The sequence below is a fragment of the Ranitomeya variabilis genome, chromosome 3 (assembly GCF_051348905.1).
Source record: "Ranitomeya variabilis isolate aRanVar5 chromosome 3, aRanVar5.hap1, whole genome shotgun sequence".
Classification (NCBI taxonomy): Eukaryota; Metazoa; Chordata; class Amphibia; order Anura; family Dendrobatidae; genus Ranitomeya; species Ranitomeya variabilis.
In genome coordinates, this window is record NC_135234.1 from 253,915,310 (window position 1) to 253,933,453 (window position 18,144).

The 18,144-nt window shown below is 43.2% G+C and overlaps 1 protein-coding gene across 2 annotated transcripts in view; it reads left to right on the forward strand.

Moving 5' to 3' along the window:
* The window catches only part of KIF21B (kinesin family member 21B), a 637,471-nt gene that overhangs the window by 228,156 nt on the left and 391,171 nt on the right, over positions 1-18,144 (forward strand). For both annotated transcript variants that reach the window (XM_077295392.1, XM_077295391.1), the window contains exons 16-17: positions 729-836; positions 9,023-9,091. In XM_077295392.1, the coding sequence (XP_077151507.1) occupies positions 729-836; positions 9,023-9,091 (177 nt within the window). The remainder of the gene's footprint in view (positions 1-728; positions 837-9,022; positions 9,092-18,144) is intronic.

Here is an 18,144-nt window from a genome sequence, read left to right on the forward strand (position 1 = left end):
TATAGTACAAGTGATGCCGCCTTTCAACAATAACTAAGGCCCCACTTCATCGTGACCGGCGATTTTCACACCGGTCTTGATGACAGGTGTGTTGGAGTCAGAAGTAAGAATTCTGGTTCAAGGAACACTGTGGCTCATCATGAATTAAATTAGCTGTGGCATCACACCCTCACTGTGCTCCATCACACCCCAATTCCACCCATTTTGGAAGAGCTGGAAGAAACTGGCATGAAAACGCAGTGTTGAGCAGAAAGTTTACAACTTTACAAAGCAATTTGCACCAGAATTCTGGCAAAATTTCTTTCATTTGTGACCTAAGAATGCAGCAAAGCTTTTAAAATTACAAAATGCCATTAGCAATTATTAAAATACATTAGAAGAACATGCTGAAGGGAAAGTGCAATATCAGACTCATGATATCTCATGAAGACAAGTTAGTGAGGCAGTTATCTAGTTCAGTGTCTTCTTCAGTGTCTACTTCTTTGTTGGTCAGTTGTCACCAAGGAAAGCCACTTCTGGGGGTTTCGATTTAGAACTGGAATCTCATTAGTCATTACAGTAATAGCGGAAGTTTCAGTATGTAACTGGCAAACTGCTGAGGATATGTAACTACCCACTGAAAGCGTGGATGACTGGTAACTGTGCAGCATCTAAGGGGCTCTTAGCCTAATCATTTATTTCATGTTTTGATGAAATGACATGTACACTTTAATCATCTTAATTTCTAGGCTGTACTTGTGAAACAGATGCGCGAGGAGCAACAGCGAAGAAAACTTGTGGAATCTAAAAGAAACAGAGAGATTTCTCAGCTGAAAAAGGAACAGCGGAGGCAGGATGTAAGATATGCAGCGGGAAAGGTTGAACATGCTATGTTTAATTACTAATGCTCTCATTGTGAAAAACAAGATAATCTTGTAGTTATGATACGTTTTAATAGCTAACAAAAATAAAATAATCATGTTGCAAATCAAGCTTTCGGGACTTCTTAGGTCCCTTCCTCAGTCATGGTATAACAAAGTTTCTGAAGAAACACAAATACGGTATATGCACAAACAAACAGCAGAAAGAAAAGGGGCATGAATAAATAAAACAAATTGAGCTCAGAGACTGAATCCTTAATTGAATTAGATTAGTGGTGTGAAAGTTTTATAGTCCCAATATCCAAGTAAGATCAGAGGCCTGGTGCCCTCAATGTCTCTAGAGCATATTCCTCAGATTCTGTAGTGTGTCATAAATCCTTCTGACAGATTTAGTCCTGTATGGATGGAATCAAAGACTTTAATAAGTTTTCATTCCCAAACCTTGCAATGTTTTTGTGATTTAAAATTGCCTTTTAATATGACAATTTTCATATTGTTTATGTTGAATCCTGAACTACAGAGATGTTTAGTCACTGGTAAATGTTTTTTTTTTTTTATCTGTGATGGAGGACCTTTGAATATTGTCTCTAGCATGTCATCCTTGTGTAAGGGTACCGTTACACTAAGGATTTACCAACGATCACGACCAGCGATACGACCTGGCCGTGATCATTGGTAAGTCGTTGTGTGGTCGCTGGAGAGCTGTCACACAGACAGCTCTCCAGCGACCAACGATGCCGAAGTCCCGGGTAACCAGGGTAAACATCGGGTTACTAAGCGCAGGGCCGCGCTTAGTAACCCGATGTTTACCCTGGTTACCATCGTAAATGTAAAAAAAAAAAAACAGTACATACTTACATTCCGGTGTCTGTCCCCCGGCGCTGTGCTTCCCGCACTGACTGTGAGTGACGGCCGTAAAGTAAAAGCAGAGCGCAGCGGTGACGTCACCGCTGTGCTGTGCTTTACGGCCGGCACTCACAGTCAGTGCGGGAAGCACAACGCCGGGGGACAGACACCGGAATGTAAGTATGTACTCTTTGGTTTTTTTTACATTTACGATGGTAACCAGGGTAAACATCGGGTTACTAAGCACGGCCCTGCGCTTAGTAACCCGATGTTTACCCTGGTTACAAGCGAACACATCGCTGGGTCGGTGTCACACACACCGATCCAGCGATGACAGCGGGAGATCCAGCGACGAAATAAAGTTCCAAACGATCTGCTACGACGTACGATTCTCAGCAGGGTCCCTGATCGCTGCTGCGTGTCAGACACAGCGATATCGTATGGATATCGCTGGAACGTCACGGATCGTGCCGTCGTAGCGACCAAAGTGCCACTGTGAGACGGTACCCTTAGATGTGGTGAAGTTTTTTAGAAATTTTAAAGCTGTGAGTTGTAGGTCACCACAAGATGTACACAATTACCGTATATACTCGAGTATAAGCCGACCCGAGTATAAGCCGACCCCCCTAATTTTGCCACAAAAAACTGGGAAAACTTATTGACTCGAGTATAAGCCTAGGGTGGAAAATGCAGCAGGTACCGGTGAATTTCAAAATTAGAAATAGATACTCCATACCATTCATTATGGCCCCATAGATGCTCCACATAAAGCTGTGCCATATATAATGCTCTGCACCGTTGCCCCATAGCTGTGCCATATATATAATGCTCTGCACCGTTGCCCCATAGCTGTGCCATATATATAATGCTCTGCACCGTTGCCCCATAGCTGTGCCATATATATAATGCTCTGCACCGTTGCCCCATAGCTGTGCCATATAGTGCTCTGCACCATTGCCCCATAGCTCTGCCATATAGTGCTCTGCACCGTTGCCCCATAGCTGTGCCATATAGTGCTCTGCACCGTTGCCCCATAGCTGTGCCATATAGTGCTCTGCACTGTTGCCCCATAGCTGTGCCATATAGTGCTCTGCACCATTGCCCCATAGCTGTGCCATATAGTACTCTGCACCGTTGCCCCATAGCTGTGCCATATAGTGCTCTGCATCGTTGCCCCATAGCTGTGCCATATAGTACTCTGCACCGTTGCCCCATAGCTCTGCCATATAGTGCTCTGCACCATTGCCCCATAGCTGTGCCATATAGTGCTCTGCACCGTTGCCCCATAGCTGTGCCATATAGTGCTCTGCACTGTTGCCCCATAGCTGTGCCATATAGTGCTCTGCACCATTGCCCCATAGCTGTGCCATATAGTACTCTGCACCGTTGCCCCATAGCTGTGCCATATAGTACTCTGCACCATTGCCCCATAGATGCTCCACATAAATCTGTGCTGCTGCTGCTGCAATAAAAAAAAAAAAAAACACATACTCACTTGTCTTGCTTGCAGCTCCTCGGCGCCATCTTCCCGGCGTCTCTCCGCACTGATTGATCAGGCAGAGGGCGGCGCGCACACTATATGTGTCATCGCGCCCTCTGACCTGCACAGTCAGTGCAGAGAGACGCTGGGAAGATGGCGCGACGCCCGGCGTGTGGAACGCGGACAGGTGAATATGCAATACTTACCTGCTCCCGGCGTCCCGCTCCTTCCCCCTGCCTGTCTTCGGTGCCGCAGCCTCTTTCTCTATCAGCGGTCACCGGCACCGCTTCATTAGAGAAATGAATAGGCGGCTCCGCCCCTATGGGAGGTGGAGCAGCCTATTCATTTCTCTAATGAGCGGTCCCACGTGACCGCTCAGGGGAAGAGGCTGCGGCACCCGGAGACCGTGGGACGGGCAGGGGGAGCGCCAGGAGCCCCGGAAGCAGGTAAGTATATGACAGTGCTCACCCGCCGACCCCACCACCGATCATGACTCGAGTATAAGCCGAGAGGGGCACTTTCAGCCCAAAAATTTGGGCTGAAAATCTCGGCTTATACTCGAGTATATACGGTATTTTCCTCTTTTTATCCGTATTGAAGTAATTGATTCTAGGGATCCTTGTGGCTCTAATGATCTGATCATCAATGGAGGTTGGGTGGTAGCTTTGATTATAACGACCTGGCTGTAGACGATGTTTTGTAGACGTGTTTTGGGTGGAAACTGTACATTCTGAGGTACGTGGGATGGTCAATTGGTTTCCGATACACTGATGTCTGGATTGAACCATTATGAATTTTTATAGTGGTATCCAGAAAGTTGATTTCTGTTTTTGAGTGCTCCAATGTCAGGTTTATTGTGGGGTGAAGTGTATTGAATTTATCATGGAATTTTAGAAGTTCTTTTCCAGTCTCAGTCCAGATTATTAAGATGTCATTGATATAACGGAAATAAGCCAAGGGTTTGATGGAGCAGGATGCTAAAAAGTCATTTTCCAGTTTAGCCATGAAAAGGTTGGCTTTCTGAGGTGCCATTTTGCTGCCCATAGCGGTTCCGGTGAGTTGTAGACATGTCTCCTCTCTGAAAGAAAAGAATTGTGTGTGAGGATAAATCTGGTGAGTCTTAATACAGGCTCAAAGGGATCCTATTAGCTTCAAGAAACATTTGGCAGGCGGATAGTCCATCTTCATGTGGGATGTTTGAATATAGGGATTCCACATCCTTGGCATCTAAGTTGGCATTCTTAGAGAGAGGACCTATTGTAAATAGCTTTTTTAAAAGGTCCGTGGTGTCAGGTATATAGTTGGCTGTCTTCCTTGCCAGCGATTTAAGGACATTTTTTACTCAGCCTAAGATTTTTTCAGTGAGTGCTTCCACCGCTGAGATGATTGACCTCCCTGGGTTACCTGGCTTATGAATCTTGAGAACCATGTAGAAAATTCCTATCCTGGAATTCTCAGGGATAAAGTCCAAAAGGTATGTGGAATGTGTAGACAGACCTCTGATGACTCTTTTGAACTCCCTCATATATTTTGGATTGGGTCATCATCCAGTTTGGTGTAGTACTGTATGTCCGTCAGATCTCCTTGTTGTTTTTTCGGGCTGTCAATTGCCCTTCTCTCCTGCACACTTATGTTAGGTGTTTCCTTTCTTTCTTTGTCCAATATCATGGACTGCACCGATTGTCTAAATGAGTCAATATATTGGTCCAAAATGGTGTATTTTTTCAGATTTTTTCTTGTCCTTTAGTGTGACTTGTGTTTGCCTGCTTGGAAACATCAAGTCTTCTTTAACATTAAAGAACTCCTTAAGTCTCAGTCTCCTGAAATATTATCTATATAATCATATCTGTTCCAGCCCAACAGATCGGGATGAACACTTAACATATCTTAAAAAGACATTTTTAAATCAAGGCTACCACCCCACCTCCATTGATGATCAGATCATTAGAGCCACAAGGATCCCTTGTAATCAATTATTTCAATACGGAGAAAAAGAGGAAAATAATCATGTACATCTGGTGGTGACCTACAACCCACAGCTTGAGTTACTCAGAAAAACTGCTAAAAAACGTCACCATATCTTACACAAGGATGACCAGCTAAAGGCAATATTCAAAGATCCTCCCTTGCTGTGCTACAGGCAACCTCCAAATTTAAGAAACCTCATGATCCGAAGTTCAGTGCCCTCAGATACACTGAGAGGAACTTATCCATAGAGACCAAAGACAGGATACCAATTGCCAACACACAGCAGGACTATAAGATTCCCAGGACATTCACATGTTCTTCTTCCAATGTGGTGTACTTAATTATGTGCTCTATATGTCCTATTGGGGGCTCTATGTGGGAGAAACAGGACAAAAATTGAGATCAAGGATGAGGTCTCATCACCACACAGTTGCAAATAATAATAAAAAAAACAAACAATGGCCAAACATTTTTGTAGTACGGGATTCAACATAAACAATATAAAAATTGTCATATTAAAACACAATTTTAAATCACAAAAACATTGCAGGGTTTGGGAAAACAAACTTATTAAAGTCTTTGATATAGGAAAGATATATATCTTGGTACTGTGTTAGCCAGTAGATAGAAAAATATTTAGAATTGAAAGTCCTCAGTGGTTGATACCTTTTAATGGCTAACTGAAAAAATGGTAACAAATTGCAAGCTTTCGAGACTACTCAGGTCCCTTCATCAGCCATTAAAAGGTATCAACCATTGAGGACTCTCAATTCTAAATATTTTAAAGTCTGTGATTCCATTCACACAGGACTAAATCTGTCAGAATGATTTATGACTCACTACAGAATCTGAGTAATCTGCTCTCGAGACATTTGGGGACACCAGGCCTCTGATCTTACTTGGATATTGGGAATATAAAACTTTCACACCACTAATCTAATCCAATTAAGTATTCAGTCTCTGAGCTCAGTTTGTTTGTTTATTCAAAGGCTCATTTATTATACCATGCCCTTATTTTTTTTTTGCTGTTTGTTTGTGCATACATTTGTGTTTCTTCAGAAACTTTGTTATACCATGCCTGAGGAAGCGACCTAAGAAGTCCCGAAAGCTTGCTTTGTAACATCATTTATTTTATTTTTGTTAGCCATTAAAAGGTATCATAATTACAAGATTATCTTGTTTTTCACACTGAGAGCATTATTTTTTCAACTGGCCAACATGGTACCAAACCCCTTTTTTTCTTTATGTTTAATTACTGTAATGTTAATGCCAGCGCCCCTGAATGGTTCCCTTTCCCCCTTCATACAGGGAAGCCAACATACTCACCACCGCGGCCATGTGGTTTGGTCCCCGTCATGCTTACTGTGTATGTGCGCGCTGCACCTCCCGGCGGTGCGCCTGGTGCAGGCATGCTACCCTGCTCTTAAAGGGGCAGCATATATACATGATAAAATACCCACAGCCAATAGCTGGGAGGCATTTGTGTGTAAAAGGCACTATAGGGAGCTGCCTGAGCAAACCTTATACAGTACAGACCAAAAGTTTCGACACACCTTCTCATTTAGAGATTTTTCTGTATTTTCATGACTATGAAAATTGTAAATTCACACTGAAGGCATCTAGTGATGAGCGAGTATACTCGGTACTCGAGATTTCCCGAGCGCTCTCGGGTGTCCTCCGAGTATTTGTAAGTACTCGGAGATATAGTTTTATTCACTGCAGCTGAATGATTTACATCTGCTAGCCAGCATAAGTACATGTGGGGGTTGCCTGGTTGCTAGGCAATTCAAAGGGTAATTCAACCCCCTTAGCCATCGATAAGTGGCTTGTGCATTGTTACGTTTCCTCTAAAGTGAGTCAACTTTCTGTGATGAGTTATCAAGATGCTGCATTGTGAGATATGGTACCCTTTGCTACATCTGTATGTTATTCATAGTCACCCATTATACAGAATTATAAATCAGTCAGCAAACAATTTTTGGGATGCGTTTGTATTGAATATCATAGATAATAAAAATAATAATGATAATATTATTTATATAACACTAACACATTCCGCAGCACTTTAGAATTAAGCAGGGACATGTACAGACAATAAAAACAATACAATGGAACACATTTCAACAGTTACAGGAGGAGTGTGGGCCCTGCTCGCAAGCTTGCAATCTATCTACAGTATTATTACATGCAATAAAAAAAGAAAAGTTCTACAAACACACAGATACTTTGTTGGTATACATCAAGTTATGTTTTATTTAAAAGTTTGGTATATACCTTATATACTCGTGTATAAACTGATTTTTTCAGCACATTTTTTTGTGCTGAAAAAGCCCCCCTCGGCTTACACACTAGTCAATTGTCCCAGAAAGCAGGCGGGGGAGGGGGAGCAGCGGGTCATAGAGGCAGGAGCCGGTGGCTGTGGCTAAAGCCTGTGCCACTACTAAAGAGAAATTAATATTTATTTCTCTGTAATAGTGCACAGTGACAGCCGCAGCCGCCGACTTCCATCACACATACTACTTACCTTCTCTGTGTGCTCTTGCTGCATCTCATTCGTTCCGGCGCCAACAGCATTTCTAGCCAAGCGATCATGTGGCCCCACTCATTAAGGTAATGAATATGCATGCCTCTCCACTCCCATAGGTGTGGATTGAATATTCACTACCTTAAAGGGAACCTGTCACCCCCCCCCCAGTCGTTTCAAACTAAAAGAGCCACCTTGTGCAGCAGTAATGCTGCATTCTGACAAGGTGGCTCTTTTAGTTCTGGGTGCTGTAACTAGAGAAATAATCAGTTTTATAATTTGTCAGAAATACCTGGTCTTCAGTCAGGTAGGCCGGCGTTTCCCCCCTGCTTTAGACGCCACACAGCTGTCACTCACGTCTTCTTGGCGCCGGGCGCCGCCTCCTCCTCACCGCTGTTTTCAAAATAGCCGGCGCCTGCGCTCTTTTCCCCTGCCTGGTGCAGGCGCAGTGAGCGCTGGCCGTCTTTCCTCATATGCAGTCCAGCTGACTGCGCCTGCACGGCCGCCCTGCTTGTTATTCCCAGGCAGGGCGGCCACGCAGGCGCAGTCAGCTGGGCTGCATATGAGGAAAGACGGCCTGCGCTCACTGCGCCTGCACCAGGCAGGGGAAAAGAGCGCAGGCGCCAGCTATTTTGAAAACAGCGGTGAGGAGGAGGCGACGCCCGGCGCCAAGAAGATGTGAGTGACAGCTGTGTGGCGTCTAAAGCAGGGGGGAAACGCCGGCCTTCTTGACTGAAGACCAGGTATTTCTGACAAATTATAAAACTGATTATTTCTCTAGTTACAGCACCCAGAACTAAAAGAGCCACTTTGTCAGAATGCAGCATTACTGCTGCACAAGGTGGCTCTTTTAGTTTGAAATGACTGGGGGGGGGTGACAGGTTCCCCTTAATGAGCGGGGCCACGTGATTGCTCAGCATGAAGAACTGCCGGATCAAGATGCAGCGAGGGCGCGCAGGCAAGGTAAGTAGGATGTTTGTTTTTTTTAATAGGAACCATGCATACAAGGATAGGTGATAAGGAGCCATGCATACAAGAACGGGAGGGGGGAACCATGCATACAAAGGCAGCGACGGGAGAGCCATGCATTCCAGGATAGGGATGAGGGGACAATGCATACCCAGCTTATACTCGAGGCAATAAGTTTGCCCAATTTTTCGTGGCAAAATTAGGTGCCTCGGCTTATACTCGGGTCGACTTATACTCGAGTATATACGGTATGTTGAAAACTTCTTTTGCACTTATGACTATAGAGAAAAAATGTTATCTTGACAAATGGCAGGCCTATCTTATACATTATTGAAGTAAAGAAGAAAATCTGAATATTTTTGTTTAAATTTACAGCTCCAGATTAGAGCTCTAGAATCCCAGAAACGACAACAAGAAATGGTGCTAAGGCGAAAGACACAGGAGGTTAGTAATAATCCTTATTTGTATAGTTAGTATGCCTAAATAATTCACCGACTTTCAACTTTTCATTTTTTTTTTAGCATAAGGCCAGGTGCCCACAGTGCTGAAGTAGCCGTGCATTGGTTGCAGCGCATTTTCACTGCGTCCAAAGCACTGCCGTCTATTAAACGCATGTGAGAATTCACTGAGTCCAATATATTCTATTGGTGACATTTCTCTTGCGGAGGCGTGCATCTCCACAAGAGAAATTGGCATGCTACGGTCTGGAGAGACATGCCGCATATCAATGTCTGCGGGTGTCTGTAGACACATAGTGAATATGGGATTTCTTGAAATGCTATCCAGTATGCTGTAACATCTGGATGCTGCAGGTTTGATGCTGCATAAATACGCAGGGTCAAACCCACAGCAACTCCAAATCATGGGCACATACCCTTGCATCACCTGCTCAAGCATTAATTCCATCAGCTATGCAATACTAAGGAAATCCTGAAAACATGACCTGTTGTGGGGTCTTGAGGACTGGAGTTGAGAAACACTGCCCTATCAGCACTAAATCTTAGATGATTAATGTAAGCACACCTCCAATGCTTAAAAAACAGTTAAAAGACTCTTAGGATCTGAACCTTTGTGTGTAGATTCAAGATTCTGATCTGTATTTAAAAATTAGAGTTTTTTGTGATTTACATACTTGCAATCCTGTACCGACCACTCTTCCTTTTCTCTCAATTCAGACCATTGAGAGATGTTGAAGCGAAACCAGCTGGCATGTGATATCACATATGAGCAGTCACTTGCTTCGCAAGCCCCAGAAGTGTAGACAGAGCGGATTCCTAACAGTGTGCACATTACAGAGGATGAGGATTGCAGACTCCCTGGCAAGTTATATTAATATCCCAGACAACAACTTTATGTATGGTACCATCTTCCATGGTTTCCAGCGTCGCTCCGGTCCTCTTCTAGATCATGTGACCTCAACTCAGACTAGCTGGTGCACACAGGGGTTTATATTATGATGTCTTGTTCTGAGGCTCCATAGATTTTACACTGGTGGATGTATCACTGGCCAACATAACAGTCCCTATGTAAACCAGCAAAGATGACGAGCAGTCATGTGATCCAGAAGAGGACTGAAGACAGAAGCCGACTGAAGTGTTGGTGGAAATCGGGGGAGACAGAGATCGGTAAGTTATTTAGTGCAGCTTTACTGGCTTACTGTCATACTAAGAAGGCATTAGTGCAGTGTTTCTCAACTCCAGTCCTCAAGACCCACCAACAGGTCAAATTTTCAGGGTTTCCTTAGTATTGCACAGGTGATAATTAAACCACCTGCTCAAGCATTGATTCCATCAACTATGCAATACTAAGGAAATCCTGAAAACTTGACCTGTTGGTGGGTCTTGAGTACTGGAGTTGAGAAACACTGCATTAGGGGATAACATGTTTCCAGGGAATGATTCTGGAAACATTTTACAGCGTTAAAGACCTTTTTTGGTGAGATAAAAGCAATTTAACCCCTTCACCACCTTGGGATTTTCGGATTTTGCGTTTCCATTTTTTGCTCCCCTTATTCCCAGAGCTATAACTTTTTTATTTTTCTGTCAATATGTCCATATGAGAGTTTGGTTTTTGTGGGACGAGTTCTACTTTTGAATGACACCATTAGTTTTACCATCTAGTGCACTGGAAAACAGGAAAAAAAAAATCCAAGTGCAGTGAAATTGCAAAAAAAATGCAATTCCACAATTGCTTTTTGGGGGATTTTTTTGTTAAAACTTACCTGCCATAAAGATTCTCCAGGTCATTACGAGTTTGTAGATAACAAACATGTAAAGAGTATTTTATGTTTAAGTAGTGAAAAAAAATCCAAAGTTTGTAAAAAAAAAAAAAAAAACCCCAAAGGAAATAGCGCTATATTCGAAGATTCATAGCGCCTCCATTTTTCGGGATTTTGGGTTGGGTGAGGGCTTATGTTTTGCGATCTGAGATGATGTTTTTATCAATAATATTTTGAGGTAGATATGTTTTTTTGATCGCCTGGTATTGCATTTTATTGCAATGTTGCGGTGACCAAGAAAACTTAATTTTGGTGTTTAGATTTATTTTCTTGTTATGCTTTTTACCGATTGCATTAATTGTTTTTATATTTTGATAGATCAGGAGTTTCTGAACACGGCAATTCCAAATATGTGTATTTTTTTACTGTTTTATTTTGAAATGGACAAAAGGAGAGTGATTTGAACTTTTATATTTGTTTCATATTTTAAAAGACATATTTTTTACACTTAGTCTCCTCAGGAGACTTGAAGCTGCGTTCTTCTGATCGCTTGTGCTACACATAGCAGTTCTATGTGTTGCAGAAATGATCATCTGCTATGAACACTGGCCACGTACCGGCACTCATTGCAGATTGGCAATGACAAGTCTGCAGGAGGCCCCCTGTCGTGATGCCAACTCATGTGACAGAGGCACTGATGGAAGGGGTTAGTGACGCGCTTCCGGCGTGTGCATGTTAAATACTTCTGTCAGACATGTTAACCCCTTCCCGACCTTTGACGCCACGTAGGCGTCATGAAAACCCGTGCCAATCCGACCCATGACGCCTATGTGGCGTCATGGAATGATCACGTCCCTGCAGATCGGGTGAAAGGGTTAACTCCAATTTCACCCGATCTGCAGGGAGAGGGGGAGTGGTACTTCAGCCCAGGGGGGGTGGCTTCACCCCCCCGTGGCTACGATCGCTCTGATTGGCTGTTGAAAGTGAAACTGCCAATCAGAGCGATTTGTAATATTTCACCTAAAAAACTGGTGAAATATTACAATCCAGCCATGGCCGATGCTGCAATATCATCGGCCATGTCTGGAAACACTGATGTGACCCCCCCCCACCCCACCGATCGCCCCCCCCAAGCCACCGATCTGTGGTCCGCTCCCCTCCGTCTTGTGCTCCGCTCCCCCGTCCTCCTGTCCGCTCCCCCCGTGCTCCTATGCCACCCCCCCGTGCTCCGACGCCCCCCCCGTGCCCCGATCCCCCCCCCCTTATACTTACCGAGGCTCTCGGTGTCCATCCGTCTTCTCCATGGGCGCCGCCATCTTCCAAAATGGCGGGCGCATGCGCAGTATGCCCGCCGAATCTGCCGGCCGGCAGATTCGTTCCAGATATAATTTGGTCACTGTGATAAAACCTATCACAGTGATCAAAATAAAAAAAATAGTAAATGACCCCCCCTTTATCACCCCCATAGGTAGGGACAATAATAAAAAAAGAAAATATATTTTTTTCTTTTTCCACTAGGGTTAGGGTTAGAACTAGGGTTAGAACTAGGGGTAGGGTTAGGGTTAGGGGTAGGGTTAGGGGTTGGGTTAGGGTTAGGGCATGTGCACACAGTGCGGATTTGGCTGCGGATCCGCAGCGGATTGGCCACGGATCCGCAGCGGATTGGCCGCGGATCCGCAGCGGATTGGCCGCTGCGAATTCGTAGCAGTTTTCCATCAGGTTTACATTACCATGTACACCTATGGAAAACCAAATCCGCTGTGCCCATGGTGCGGAAAATTCTGTGCGGAAATGCTGCATTGTATTTTCCGCAGCATGTCAATTCTTTGTGCGGATTCCGCAGCGTTTTACACCTGTTCCTCAATAGGAATCCGCAGGTGAAATCCGCACAAAAAAACACTGGAAATCCGCTGTAAATCTGCAGGTAAAACGCAGTGCCTTTTACCTGCAGATTTTTCAAAAATCGTGCGGAAAAATCTCACACGAATCCGCAACGTGGGCACATAGCCTTAGGGTTAGGGTTGGAATTAGAGTTAGGGTTGGAATTAGGGCTAGGGTTGGAAATAGAGTTAAGATTAGGCTTGTGGTTAGGGTTACCGATAGGGTTAGGAGTGTGTTGGGGTTACAGTTGTGGTTAGGTTTGGGATTAGGGTTAGGGTTGGGATTAGGGTTAGGATTAGGGTTAGGGTTGGGATTAGGGTTACGGGTGTGTTGGGGTTAGGGTTGTGGTTAGGGGTGTGTTGGGGTTAGGGTTGTGATTAGGGTTAGGGCTACAGTTGGGATTAGGGTTAGGGGTGTGTTGGGGTTAGTGTTGAAGTTAGAATTGAGGGGTTTCCACTGTTTGGGCACATCAGGGGTCTCCAAACGCAACATGGCACCACCATTGATTCCAGCCAATCTTGCGTTCAAAAAGTCAAATGGTGCTCCCTCCCTTCCAAGCCCCAACGTGCGCCCAAACAGTGGTTTACCCCCACATATGGGGTACCAGCGTACTCAGGACAAACTGGGCAACAACAGTTGGGGTCCAATTTCCCCTGTTACCCTTGCAAAAATAAAAAATTACTTGCTAAAACATAATTTTTGAGGAAAGAACAATTATTTTTTTTTTCACGGCTCTGCGTTATAAACTTCTGTGAAGCACTTGGGGGTTCAAAGTGCTCACCACACATCTAGATAAGTTCCTTGGGGGGTCTAGTTTCCAAAATGGGGTCACTTGTGGTTTGTTTCTACTGTCTAGGCACATCAGGGGCTCTGCAAATGCAACGTGATGCCCGCAGACCATTCCATCAAAGTCTGCATTTCAAATGTCACTACTTCCCTTCCGAGCCCTGACATGCGCCCAAACAGTGGTTTACCCCCACATATGGGGTATCAGCATACTCACAACAAACTGGGCAACAAATATTGGGGTCCAATTTCTCCTGTTACCCTTGTGAAAATAAAAAAATTGCTTGCTAAAACATCTTTTTTCAGGAAAGAAAAATTATTTTTTATTTTCACGGCTCTGCGTTGTAAACTTCTGTGAAGCACTTGGGGGTCGAATGTGCTCACCACACATCTAGATAAGTTCCTTGGGGGGTCTAGTTTCCATAATGGGGTCACTTGTGGGGGGTTTCTACTGTTTAGGCACATCAGGGGCTCTGCAAACGTAACATGATGCCTGCAGACCAATCCATCAAAGTCTGCATTCCAAAACGTCACTACTTCCCTTCCGAGCCCCGGCATCTGCCCAAACAGTGGTTTACCCCCACAAATGGGGTATCAGCATACTCAGGAGAAACTAGTCAACCACCTTTGGTGTCAAATTTCTCCTGTTACCATTGGGAAAATTAAAAAATTCTGGGCTAAAAAAATATTTTTGAGAAAAGGAAACACATTTATTATTTTCACGGCTCTGCGTTATAAACTTCTGTGAAGCACATGGGGGTTCAAAGTGCTCACCACACATCTAGATAAGTTCCCTTCGGGGTCTAGTTTCCAAAATGGGGTCACTTGTGGGGAGTTCCTACTGTTTAGGCACATCAGGGGCTCTGCAAATGCAACCTGACACCCGCAGAGCATTCCATCAAAGTCTGCATTTCAAAACGTCACTACTTCCCTTCCGAACCCCGACGTGTGCCAAAGCAGTGGTTTACCCCCACATATGGGGTATCAGCGTACTCAGGAGAAACTGGACAACAACTTTTGGGGTCCAATTTCTCCGGTTACCCTTGGGAAAATAAAAAATTGTGGGCTAAAAAATCATTTTTGAGAAAAGAAAAATTATTTTTTTTTTCACGGCTCTGCGTTGTAAACTTCTGTGAAGCACCTGGGGGTTTTAAGTGCTCACTATGCATCTAGATAAGTTCCTTGGGGGGTCTAGTTTCCAAAATGGGGTCACTTGTGGGGGAGCTCCAATGTTTAGGCACACAGGGGCTCTCCAAACGTGACATGGTGTTCGCTAGCGATGGAGATAATTTTTCATTCAAAAAGTCAAATGGCGATCCTTCCCTTCCGAGCCTTACCATGTGCCCAAACAGTGGTTTACCCCCACATATGAGGTATCGGCGTACTCAGGAGAAATTGCCCAACAAATTTTAGGATCCATTTTATCCTGTTGCCCATGTGAAAATGAAAAAATTGAGGCTAAAGGAAATTTTGTGTGAAAAAAAAGTACTTTTTCATTTTTACGGATCAATTTGTGAAGCACCTGAGGGTTTAAAGTGCTCACTATGCTTCTAGATAAGTTCCTTGGGGGGTCTAGTTTCCAAAATGGGGTCACTTGTGGGGGAGCTCCAATGTTTAGGCACACAGGGGCTCTCCAAACGTGACATGGTGTCCGCTAGCGATGGAGATAATTTTTCATTCAAAAAGTCAAATGGCGATCCTTCCCTTCCGAGCCTTACCATGTGCCCAAACAGTGGTTTACCCCCACATATGAGGTATCGGCGTACTCAGGAGAAATTGCCCAACAAATTTTAGGATCCATTTTATCCTGTTGCCCATGTGAAAATGGAAAAATTGAGGCTAAAATAATTTTTTTGGGAAAAAAAAGTACTTTTTCATTTTTACGGATCAATTTGTGAAGCACCTGGGGGTTTAAAGTGCTCACTATGCATCTATATAAGTTCCTTGGGGGGTCTAGTTTCAAAAATGGGGTCACTTGTGGGGGAGCTCCAATGTTTAGGCACACGGGGGCTCTCCAAACGCGACATGGTGTCCGCTAAAGATTGGAGCCAATTTTTCATTCAAAAAGTCAAATGGCGCTCCTTCCCTTCCGAGCCCTGCCGTGCGCCCAAACAGTGGTTTACCTCCACATATGAGGTATCAGTGTACTCAGGACAAATTGGACAACAACCTTCGTGGTCCAGTTTCTCCTTTTACCCTTGGGAAAATAAAAAAATTGTTGCTAAAAATCATTTTTGTGACTAAAAAGTTAAATGTTCATTTTTTACTTCCATGTTGCTTCTGCTGCTGTGAAACACCTGAAGGGTTAATAAACTTCTTGAATGTGGTTTTGAGCACCTTGAGGGGTGCAGTTTTTAGAATGGTGTCACTTTTGGGTATTTTCAGCCATATAGAACCCTCAAAATGACTTCAAATGTGAGGTGGTCCCTAAAAAAAATGGTTTTGTAAATTTTGTTGTAAAAATGAGAAATCACTGGTCAAATTTTAACCTTTATAACTTCCTAGCAAAAAAAAAATTTGTTTCCAAAATTGTGCTGATGTAAAGTAGACATGTGGGAAATGTTATTTATTAACTATTTTGTGTCACATAACTCTCTGGTTTAACAGAATAAAAATTCAAAATGTGAAAATTGCGAAATTTTCAAAATTTTCGCCAAATTTCCATTTTTTTCACAAATAAACTCAGAAATTATCGACCTAAATTTACCTCTAACATGAAGCCAAATATGTCACTAAAAAACAATCTCAGAATCGCTAGGATCCGTTGAAGCGTTCCTGAGTTATTACCTCATAAAGGGACACTGGTCAGAATTGCAAAAAACGGCCAGGTCATTAAGGCCAAAATAGGCTGGGTCATGAAGGGGTTAAACAACTACCGGTGGATCATGATTCCATCCTAGGCTGTTAGAGGCACATGTCAGCTGATTTTATCAACTGTCATGTGCCTGAAAACATGTGGGCTCAGTGCTGGAGCCTGTATCAACGAGGGAGAGGTGACCTATAACATATAGGTACATCATAGGTCCTTAAGGGATTAAAGGAGACCTGTCACTAGATTAATGTTGCCCCCAAAAAAGGGTAGGAAAGATCAGAACCTGGCTGCACAATTGCAGTTAGGTATATTTTGTACTGAGATTCAGATCAAGTATAGTTTGAAGAGGTGGCCGGGGACTACAAGAGACCTGACTAGTCTGATGATTTTCCAAGCCGGCTTCTCCCCACACCACTCTAGTTGATTAACATATATCTCCTTATGTTTATACATGGAAGGGACCTGCCAATCAACAGGTAGGGAGGAGCCAGTCAGGTGCCAAGCCAGACTAGCTTTGAGTAGATGTACATGAGCAGATGTGCAGGATGAAAAGGAAAAACACCCTCTTTTCTGGGGCTGCACCCCTAAAGTTGATGACCAAACTAAATGCCATGCAAACTGTCTTTTATTGGTTTATAGTTGTTTCAGAGCCAAACTGGCTCTTTCCTTAGACATGTACAGTACTGAACATAAACGTATATAACAAGTGTAATTGCAATTTTCTGGGAGAAATACTTAATTTTCTGCAACAATTTCAAAGGTGCTAACACTTTAGGCTAAGACTTTATTTGTCAAAGTTTTAAAAATAAGACATTAAATCATATTGATATAGATGTAAAACATATCTATAAATAAAAACATGATATAAGGCATAGCTTAAGAAAAGATAAGATTTTGCATTCATATAGACAAAAAATTAATCTGTTGTCATAAAAACTGGAAAAAGTCTGTGTACCAATCATTTGCATCCAAAAGGAGCAAAGCATAAATACCATATCTAAATGTGATATTGCTGTAAGTCCACTGAACCGAAGAATAAAGCTCTTTTATCATATATAGCTCTCCAAAACTCAAAAAGCACACCTTCCTTTCTGAGTTGTGCCATATTAATGTGCAGACACATTTGGTGTATTACTGCATTTAGAAGAAAATGGGTAGTACATTTGGGGTCATTTCCAACAGGCCATTTCCAACTTTGATTTGACCAACATACCTGAAGTTTTTTTGGAACGATCTACACAACCAATGTGCATCACTGAGCATGGATGAAAAAAGCCTGAGGAATTATGGACACATATAAAGACTATTATTACTGAAGAAGCCAGTAAGACAGTAAATAACAGGCAGAAGAGACTCCGCAGCCATGGTTAACATAAGAAACCCTAAAGATCATTGAAGAAAAATGAATGGCAAAAACAAAATGCAGGCAACACCAGTGAACATCCAAAGGGCAAGATCAGGAAGGCATACCTAAATATCAAAGAGATACAATGAAAGTTTCAACCAAGAGTGGGAATGTTGTAAGACAGGAACAAACTGAATGAGCCAGAACCGATCAATGGAAGGTGGAAAGAGTACACAGAGCTACGCTAAGCTATTTTCAGAAAAGCTGGACTTGCCAAAGAAGAAGGTATCAAAATTTCTGGATGAATCATCAACAATCTTAAATACACAAAGAATACAACATTGAAAGCTACAAGCGTAGATGGAAAGAAGGACTTATTACGTGGTATCAAGATGGAAAGCTCAAACATGGGACTGCTACTCAACACAAAGAAGACAGAGGTATTAACAAGGTGC